Source organism: Fusarium graminearum, chromosome 1 (genome assembly GCF_000240135.3).
Source record: "Fusarium graminearum PH-1 chromosome 1, whole genome shotgun sequence".
In the NCBI taxonomy this organism is placed as follows: Eukaryota; Fungi; Ascomycota; class Sordariomycetes; order Hypocreales; family Nectriaceae; genus Fusarium; species Fusarium graminearum.
The window spans coordinates 5,451,850-5,462,090 of NC_026474.1; the positions used below are offsets into that span (position 1 = coordinate 5,451,850).

Consider the following 10,241-nt stretch of genomic DNA (forward strand, 5'->3'; position numbering starts at 1 on the left):
TCCAATTCATTTGGCCCGGGTACTTTTGGGCCATCTTGGCTCGGTTTCAATGTCTTGACAGCCTGTCGATGTTCAAGCAGTTGTTGGTAGCGATCCTCTTCGGGGGTAGGGAGCTCGCCTCGCATCTCGCGTTCTATGCGTCGTCGTTCGTAAAGACAGATGTGAGGGAGACCTTTCTTTCGCCATACGACTTCTCCGAGTTCTACATGTTCGAGGACCATGTAAATCTTCTGGAGTTCGGGGGTCATCGATGACTTCGAGGAGGGCGACTACATTGGGGTGGCGGATCTTTTTCAAGATGGCGATCTCCTTTTTCGTCTTGTCTTGGGGAGACTTTGCCGTGACCTTTCCGAGACGTCGCTTCTTGGAGAACCGTGGAATAATCTTGATGGCGACGTTTTCACCTGTCTCGAGGTTCCGGGCCAGCTTGACTTTGCCGTGCATGCCGCGGCCAATTTCTTCGATCACTTCATATTGGTTGATGAGTTTCCGGCCTGTAGCGGTATCTGAATCAATGAGCGCCTTGTGTGTCCTATTGACAAATCAGTGTCTGAGAAGTGTAACGGCTGGTGCACGCCACGGCCATTTTCCCCGCCATAGGCGAGAAAAGCCGATTGGAAGCGGGACGAATAAAGCCACAGAGTACTGTGACTGTATTTTCATGACAATTTATAATGCTTACTCTCTGACTTTGTGCATTTGCAAAGGATGCAATAGTGGACTCTGCGCATAATTGGGCGGCGTATTATTTTCGGAAACGGATGTGACGAGGTTTTGTCGAGAGGCCGACGGGCTGAAGAGGCCTGGAGAAGACATGGGTGTGCTGTTTGCCGTTCTTAAAGGCATAGGCATTGAGGCTGAGGAGGGAAGATATGTATGCAGCGGCGGGGTGCCCCGGTTCGTCGACGAGAGGGAGGCGGACGACTGTTGCTGCGAGAGTGACTTGTGGTGATGGCGGTGTGAGTTGTGGTGATGATTGTTGTGGTAGTACTGTGAGGAATCCATGATTGGAGAGATGGTTGTAGCGGCCGTGGTCGCCTCGACATGCTGGAGGGGATCGGAGACTCGCAATGGCGGGCCTTGAGAGGTTGGAGTCACGACAGACGTGAAAGCAGATGGATCTATAGTACGATTGTCGCGTATATAAAAGGCAGCGAAGATCGAGTTCAATGAATCGGGGTTGGACAAACAAAACAAGTAGGAGATGAAGTGAGGTGAGGTGCGAGAGATTTGGTGAGCAAAGGCAAAGTTGAGATGGAGGCTAGTCTAGTTAATAGAAGAAATAGGATGGGATGGACAAAACAGTAAAAGCAAGTGGAGCGGTGCAATAAGAGAGAACAGGTCTTATGTTTTTGGGGGGGTGGATTTATTTTAGTTGGTGTTGGACCAGAACCAGGACCCAGTTGGTGATGATGGAGGTGGGTGCAAATAGGAAAAGCACAGTGTCCGTGTCATTTTCTTTGCATCGAGTGTGGTTCGTAGTGGCGACCATGAGGGTGAACGGCTAGTGGTTACAACCACCCATTTCGAATTGATAGCGGTACCGATCGGGTAAGTTCCTACTGTGCGAGAACTGGAGGCTCTAGACATAGGTCTGTGCTTGAACCCATGGCGCCATGCTTCCCTTTCTGCTCTCTCGCACCCATTCTCTCTCATCAACCCTGGTCCAGAGAGACCTACTATCTATTAGGCACACGACCCTCGATTATGCAGATTTCACACCCTTCATCCCTCTCTCTTGTCCTCTCCTCTCCTCTCCTCTCCTCTCCACCTCGCTCAAGAATCTCCTCCCACCGTTCAGCGTCACCAAAATACAACACACATGTGTCCGTTCCGTTTTCGCTCAATCCGACCGACCGACCGACCGAGCTTTCCTTTGGTTGTCCCCAGCAGAAAAGAAGTTTTTGTTGCCAGCACAACAACTTGATAAACCGCGCATTTACCTAGTCTACGTAGCTTGTTGATTATTTTAATGCACAGCCTAACGCTTGACTTCAGGTATCTATCTATCGCCTCACCTACATGTCACCGTCTTTGCTCGACAGACCAAGTCTGTCCAGGTACAACAAGGGTGTGTGGGAACAAGCTAACGACACTCCTTGGACCGCCATTCTCACTCACTCTTTCTGTGACGCTCATGTTGCTTCAATGGGCTGCGGAGTGGACCGGCCGCCTTCAAGGATCCGGCCCCTGCTCGTTCACCCACCCGATCCGTTCCTCAGTCATGTCGTTTCGTTACATGTCTTGATCGTCGCTGCTACGGCTGGCGTGTTAACCTTGTTCGCCAAAAAGCATAGATGAGGTTATCTTGAAACTCATCTCGAATGGGCTCGTCATGCGATACAATCTTTCGTGGTCGAACCACCACTAGCCAGAAGCGAAACTCTGAGTAGGCTCAACCCGCAGGGAATAAGCCAAGCGAACACAGCATTGAGCATCTCCTGGCCTGCTCCGAAGGGTCTTGGCAACGCTTGGGCTTTCCGTGAGAGCAGAAGAGCCTCGGGCTTGACAATTTGGAGCGTGCTCTGCAGATAGAGTGACACCGTACAGAGATTGACATTGGGTAAAAAAAACCTGGCTTGTTCAATCAGATCCCTGGAATACTGCGACTCGATGGGTATTGTACAGTATTATGTACAGTATGCCAACCTGCGATAATAATCTCGGAGATACCTTGTATGGTTGAACTGAATTGTGATGGTGGTGGTGATGCTCACTCTCGACTACCTTGCATCTTTCAACACTCGAAACACAAATCGAGAAATGATATATCCGTCATCCATGCTCGAGGTCCTGCGCCGTCGTCGATAGCTGACGCAATGGAGACAGCCCAGAGACTCGAAGGCAGGGCCTGCAATCTGTTGCGGGTCAAAAGTGCGGGAGCGGTGATGCTGTAGAAGAAGTGGATTCTTCAAGATACCCAAGCCGTCCGTATCGCATGAACCTGATTCGTACTGTAAGGTTGTGCTTCTCAGTGCGCTACAGGCGCATGCTGACCCGAGGATGCGCTGAATGAAGTCCGGACGTACCGTATGCACACTACGCGCAAACCGTACGTACTTGTACCAGTGGTGCCGGTGGAGCAGCGTTTCGCTGGGGACAAAAGTTAAGTTTATGGTACCTTACCTTACCAGGTTATGATGCATCAATCCAGCTGTCGAAGCCTTGGAACGATCCATGATTCTGTGGACGTTTCGAGACAATTCTTCGAGCACATCACTTCGGCTGTTGTGTTTGCGTTACAAGGTGCCCAGATCATCATGATTCTGAAGATCACCAAGTCCACCTCAAGTCCCAACTGCAAATGGATGAATGGGTCGATAAGATAAACAACAGCGAGGAACCAATTGATGGAGGGATGAGCAATCATGACAAGGAGCCAATGGTAGTTTACCATTTCACCTTTCCATGTGTCTGCGAATCCTCAACTCATCAGATTCGCTCGCGTTGGGGTTCGGTGGCTTGCTAGGCCTTGTCGTGTCTCTGGGGCTAGACCCATCCGCTGGGGACACCAGGCTGTCCCCCTGTCCCAGCTACGATAAGATCCGCATCTGGGAATGCAGGTTCTTTTTTTCTATCCCATTTGCTTGCTTTTTCTTTGCACTTTCAGCTCCATACCTTGATAAGGAACCTGAACACTCTAGTTTTAGCCATGTCTTGCGTTGTATTTCGATAGCCAACAGACTACATGAAACTCTAAAAGCCTCGTTTCAGAGGTTCAACGGAAGTTGTCCATGTTGTACGGCATCAACTCACAACAAAAGCCGGCCGGCGTTTTCCTCCTACGCCGCCGCCCTAGACGCCGTCTGCGTCACGGCTGCAGGGCCAAATGGAAGCCAGTCTGATTCAGGTTCCTCCCTCTGTACTGCAAGGATACGACACCAAGTCAAAATGTTTTTGTCTATATTCGTACACTCGTACATGGCTGGCTGGCACATCGTGGCAAGGTGAGCTGAGGTTCTACGCAAACGGGCGATGCTCGCGTGCCAACTGAAGTCTCAGTCGGAAACACTGGACTCTTGTCATCGCAGATACCCTGAAAGATGGCTGATCATGACGAACAAGACGAACTGACTGTGATTAGATAGATTCGGGATAATTGTGCATAATTGTGCTACGTCGTGCAGCGGTTGAATGACATGGGGTTACCAAGATTATCAGTATGGCCGGAGATAGACTTCGTTCTAGCAGACAACGACGAACTAGCAAATTCGCTGTGTCGATCAGAATCGGCAATTCTTAGCTGCCCCTTTTTTTAATATCCAACTTCCAGGCTAAAGGCGCCGTTTGAATCATGCTATCTCTGAATCACATGCATTCCTTTGGAGTTTTGTACGCATTGTTGGGACTGAAACCTAGTATCTGCTGTAGGTTGGATTATACATACGAAATGAACCAATGCTTCATCGGTACTCTGTATTTGCTGTTTGATTCATTGGTAAATGACTCGCCACGATGGTTTCTCCGTCGGTTTCACTTCCGTACCGACATGTCAAGGTGCTTGCTTGCTTTCTGATCCCAGTACTTTAGCGTCTTCGTCTTTGACTGCACTTTGCTGTATCTGCATGTAAATGCACAAGGCCGGCATTCGGCCCCCGCCCGTCGTTCCTCCGCGTTTTATGGCCATTGCATTGGTATTTTCCCGACTTTTTTCACCATGGGATCAATACTGCAGTAATGAATGCCTTGGTAGGTGTGTATCAACACCTAGACGAGCCTGATGAGACTTCTACTGCAATTCACTCACCAAATAAAAACATCATGATGAGGGTCGTAGTTGAATCACATCCATGATGTCGTTGCTATTACCCCAGAGTAATACTACCGAGAAACAGGCACCTAATTCCCGCAGGATTTACTAAGGACCCCTTCCTTCCTCTTCCTTGCTTGCTTTTTCCAACCGCGATTGCGACTGCGGCCGTACCGTACCTGACCTATAGAGCTACCTGCCCTGCTGCCGCAGCTGCACTGCACCTTCCCCCGCCACACTACGGACGTCTGCATCCACTTCTAATCCTCTGCTGTGGGTTCATTGAGCTCTTTCCCCATGCTCGGTTTCGCGAGTCTCGACATCTCGAACATCAGGCATCATCACAATACCGCCCAAAGGCCCAATCTAGCACAACCTCATTCCCAGAATACAGCCCACTGGTGTCGCTAGCATGGGCAAGAATGCACACCGCGGTCCCTTTTGGGACATCCAAGCGCCAGTCACGCCCAATATCACTTGACCGTGACATTGAGCTAGTGATTTAATCACCACCAGCATCCGCCACGGTCAAGACGCAGCCAACATACAAGACATCGAAAGGGATCTGGACCGCCAAGACTTGCACCACGAAGAAAAAGAATCAATCCCAACTGGACGCCGATAAGAAACCGACATATCGGCGAGATACTAGTACACCGGCTCCTGACTGGCTTAGACTGATGCATTTCAGGAAGCACCATATCTAATGTCTCACAACGCCATGATTATAGAAGCAGGGGTCTTAATAGGCAAATCTCTTCGCACATGGAGCTCTCTGGGCCTCTTTTCCCATCCTCAAGCTGCTCGCTCCTAGCTCCAATGAGCACTCCCGCCAAACCGCCTTTGCCCAGATCTAGCCCGGCATAGCACCCTCTTTTGGAGGTATCAACATACCAGGACCACCTACCTCCAGAGGGTCAGGCTATCTGCGAAAACCACGAGGTGCGAGCAGGCATTTCATCTAATATTACCGGCAATTATACTGCCATCCACCATAACCACTTCTTGTCAAAGCTGCAGTCGCAGCGGCAACCAGAGAGGGCCCTGTTCAAATCCAAGATCCTTTAGGTCAAGTGTTATTCATTGGGTAATTTCCCCCGTGAGAAGAAGAGACAAACTGCTGCATGGAATGAGACAGGGGCGAGCTGGAGAGCTTTCAAGTCAAGGGAGCTTGTGGCTCCGACGCTAGAGCACTCTCACAACCACCAAAGGCTTCAACACCGGCCCGGCTCGGACGATAAGCGGAGCACCGAGCGGGCCTGCCCTTGGGGTAGAAGCTGGGCAATGGAACACGATCAAGGGTTCGTCACCAGCATGACAGGGGATAGAGGCAGGGGACACAACTACGTACTACATATTCAGCCTCTATGTTCCTGCTGCTGTCGTCGTTGTCATAAAACGACTAAGACAATATCAGCAGCGCCCTGCCTACATCCATGGGCCTGGACAATTAACGTCGTATGTGACGTTGAGTTACTCTCATGCCTATTGGCTGGGTCTTAACCAAGTGCCAACCCCATAGTGAGGTCACTTCTCGTGGCTTGACTGCCGACGCCGTTAAGCGATCACAAACCACTGTTGCGTTACTTGCAGCGCTCTTCGGGTTGTTATGGTATGTCACGGCCCATGAGATGACGCTGCAGACGCCCATGGTCTCGATGCCGTTGGACTCTGCGCTGCATGGCCTGACAAGGGTGATACTTGAAAGTTTATGTGCAGAGATGCGACGATAATGCAACTGAACGATCTGTTTACATATTCAACTCTCCAAGTAGGAGGATTGCATCAATGCCAATCGGCATCATATCGCACATTCTCTGACACAATTCGGTGTTACTCACCCACGGCTAAACTCCGAACATGCACCTGGATTGAGGCACAGATTAACTTCAAGCTTGCGCTGTCGCTTTATTGCGTTCCTTGTGAGATTAAGTATCAAAAATGCTTCATCTCAACAGCAGGACAGCAGGTCATTAGTGCGAGATGAACTGACGACAGTGGGGTCGTCGGCTTTGATGATACCTCCTATTAGAGTATAGCCCGGTCTGCCCGCACTCATCATCCTTGTCCAACAACCGTGCGTTTGTCGTTCCGTCCCATCATAGCCGAGGCCACGGACCAGCTCTTGTTCCCGTCAATTACAGTTGGAAGCATCGTCTGATAATCTCCAGTACTGCAGATAATCATTTAACAGTATTTTGAGGAGACAAGAGAGCTAAGAATATCCATGCAACTCCAGCCCTCATATCTTCTGATACAACCCCAAGAAACTCAAACTACCAATCGGCTGGTCCCTCGGTGGTAACACATGCTGTTCTTTGACATTTCCCATCCAAAACACTCGCTACGCCATGCTGTGCAATGCCACAGCTGCATTACAGCGCCTCAAGTTCCTGCATCCAACGTGGCGGCTGTTAACTGATCTGAACCTTGCTATCGCAAAAGCCGCGCGAGATCGGTGGGCGAATGATCCAGCTCCAAGTCATGTCAGGCCTGATCCTCACTGCATTGCATCTTCACACCGCAAGGGTTCTGCGGCTTCGTCGCGTTTTGTCTTGTCCTTCTTGCTCTTTTCCCTCAAGGCAACCTCAATTGCAAAGAATTAAGCGGGCTTAACGCTACAAAAATACAAAGTCGTCAAGACAGCACACCTCCAATGACGCAGGAATTGCCAAGGGAGTGTCATTACTCAGAAGTCATAGACCGCCTCATGAAGAGGTTCTACTAGATAAAGAACTGTCGATTGTCGTTGGCCCGCGGGAGACCCAATCCACCGTATTCCATACTCTACGTTGTACCAGGAAATTCTGTCCCGCCGTAAGCGACGGTACTGTAGGGTGGTGTCCTTGACAATTCCAGCAAATGAGGTGTAGCACTTGTTCCGTCATGATTAAAAGAAGGGTTTAGAGTGTTACATTGCCAAGAATAATATTCCATAAAGGGAAAAACGGGATAAGCAGGCATTGCTTGACGAATCACATTCATTGAGCGAGTCGCTCGAGCAAGACAGCTCGGTAAAGTCGTCACGGTGTGGTTAAGTTAGACACGCCTTTGTTCGACATCTCAACAACACAAGTTGGATGTCTGCATTTCCAACTTGGGATTTTTCGTCTTGTCATATTTGATATAGCCCGTCACATACGCCAGGGATCAGCAACGACACTATCACATGGACCTGTGTAAATTAAAAACATTGTTTCTTTATCAGGTGTCGACCGTTTCAATTTTACCATGATGCTGCTCGTTCTCGGCAATTGATAAACGGCTGTCTGGTTGATCGTTTAAAAACAGGCAGGGCTCTGCAACACGCTGCATGTCTCGACTATTGGACTTAGCAAGTTCCGCAAACGCTCTTTTCAGATGGCACGGAAAACGACATGTCACATTTTCACACTCTAGCAGGGTCCAGGCCGTTGACTGTCTGTGTGAAAAGGATCATCACTCGATGCCATATTTTGCTGACACTTTTGCTGCTCGTGAATAGCCAAGACGGCCACAATCAAGATCGAGGTGCACTGTGAGGAGGACTTGATGACGAGGTACCGTTCATTGGCAACCCAGCATTATCCCTGCCTTGTACAGAACCTGGCTTTGATGGTCAAACCTTAGTACCCCTCCGCCAGGGATCGCAGCTGCAATTGATCTTCAGATCCAGCAGTACACGGCAACCAAAAAAAAACCAAAAAAACAAGATATGCACTAGCTTCCCGGAGACACTGCTCCATTGTCTGAGCGCTAGACTACCTGGATTTGTCACATAGTTGCGCTCCAGAGTTTCGGACCACGGAGCTGGTGGTTGTTGCCCTTGAGAGTTTTGTTTGATATCGGGTTCTTGATTTGCCTCGGTGTTGGCTATATACGGGTACAACTGCGTCGTTTCGTTTACTAGCCAGTGCGAGTAAGCGCCCATTGTCGGGCTGGGAGCAGGGATCGAACAAATGGCAACCACCATTTTCTCTACAGGACATACATACATAGTACGTATGCAAAGCACACTTTCCGTTTTAATGCCCTAGTCGATATTTGCGGAGCAAGGTTCAATGGTTCGACCAAGCACCTGCGCCGGTGCAGAGTGATAGTACAATGTTATTGTCACAATACTACCTATGTAGGTTGACTGGCATCGAGCCCTGCACTCTGATCACGATAGGACTGGTCCTGGTCAACTCTGCATCTGCTGTCAACAGCAAGTACCAATCAAACGCCCACAAATTTGATATCATGTATGTGGTCCTTTACGCCACAAACGGGAATGCGCAGCTTGACTTTGGAGTGCAACTGTATGGACGCCAAATGAAGAAATCGCATTGATAGGTTATTTGTTGGGCCTGGGGTAGGCTCATGCACAACATGTTCGCTTTTTGCGGATCCTAGAGGGTGATGAGAATGGAGACACGGCTGGCTGACTGACTAGCATGGTTGGCTTATTGGTGGTGTGGAGATATGGAGGGCATGTCTGAGTCTAACGTCAAGATGATGCGTCTTTTGGTGAAGAGTTGTTGGTGGGTTAATAATTCATTATTTACCCTGGATCAGCTATTGATCATCTCGTCAGTTTTTGGACATGGTGGATCGTCTCGTGAGAGTTGTGTTGATACGGATGCGGCCACCACTTTGGTCGAGAGTCGTGTTGAGGAATATGATACACTGACATACATGACATGATTTGGTGAGCGGCATACTACATAGTAAGTCTTCTATTTCCAAATCCGGCTCATGATAACGCCCAACATAACAATAGATGGCTGACACGGCTTACTTCAGCCCTAAGCCCAGGTCCGAGTTCTGAGTCTCGAGTTTCAGTCGAACAAAACCGTTGACTTTACGCCCTGGGTGATGTACGAAATATCAAGCAATCAATACAACTTTGGCCACTGCATCGCCTCTCAGGGTCCAGGGTGTTGAAGATGAACAAAAAATACCATTCCAAATCCGCTGCAATAAACTCATGAAATTGCGATAACCGCTCGAGATCAGCAATGCATGTCTCGGAGCCCGCATTCCCGGACCCTCCATCTTAAGATCTCAACATCTCTTTTCGTCTGCCGGACCACATGGATATCTTTATTTGTTTCAAAAAACAGGATATTGAACACTCTCAGGTGGAGGCTGTAACCCCATGAGCCCCCAGGGTCTTGCCCCCTTTATCCCAATACGTGGTAGGTTGTGATCTGATTCCAAAATCTCCGCCAAAATGTCTCACTATCCTCCCCGTACGAGCAGCTGTCTGCTTAGCAGCCACACGTTGAGCTTTTGTTGAAGCTGTCCGGCCAGTCATGTTGCACGATCTGGACAGTGCGCCGGATATGGAAACAAGACAGGATGAAGACGGTCGCCTATCAGACAACGGGAGGCTGAGGAAGGGTGGTGTTGAGCACAGACTGCACTGTCGAAAGGCTGGGCAATGTTGGGAGTCTCGATGTGTGATGGATTCCAGGTCGGCTGACAAGCCATGTGATGCCCTTAGCTTCAACCAAGCTTCCCACCTGTT

General features: G+C 49.5%; 1 protein-coding gene across 1 annotated transcript in view; it reads right to left on the reverse strand.

Moving 5' to 3' along the window:
- FGSG_01641 (uncharacterized protein) overlaps window positions 1-1,005 on the reverse strand; it is a gene marked incomplete at both ends in the record, with an annotated part of 3,830 nt that extends 2,825 nt beyond the window's left edge. Inside the window, 2 exons of the mRNA XM_011319164.1 lie at window positions 207-532; window positions 683-1,005. Of these exons, the coding sequence (XP_011317466.1) occupies window positions 207-532; window positions 683-1,005 (649 nt within the window). The remainder of the gene's footprint in view (window positions 1-206; window positions 533-682) is intronic.
- Window positions 1,006-10,241: the final 9,236 nt, after the last annotated feature.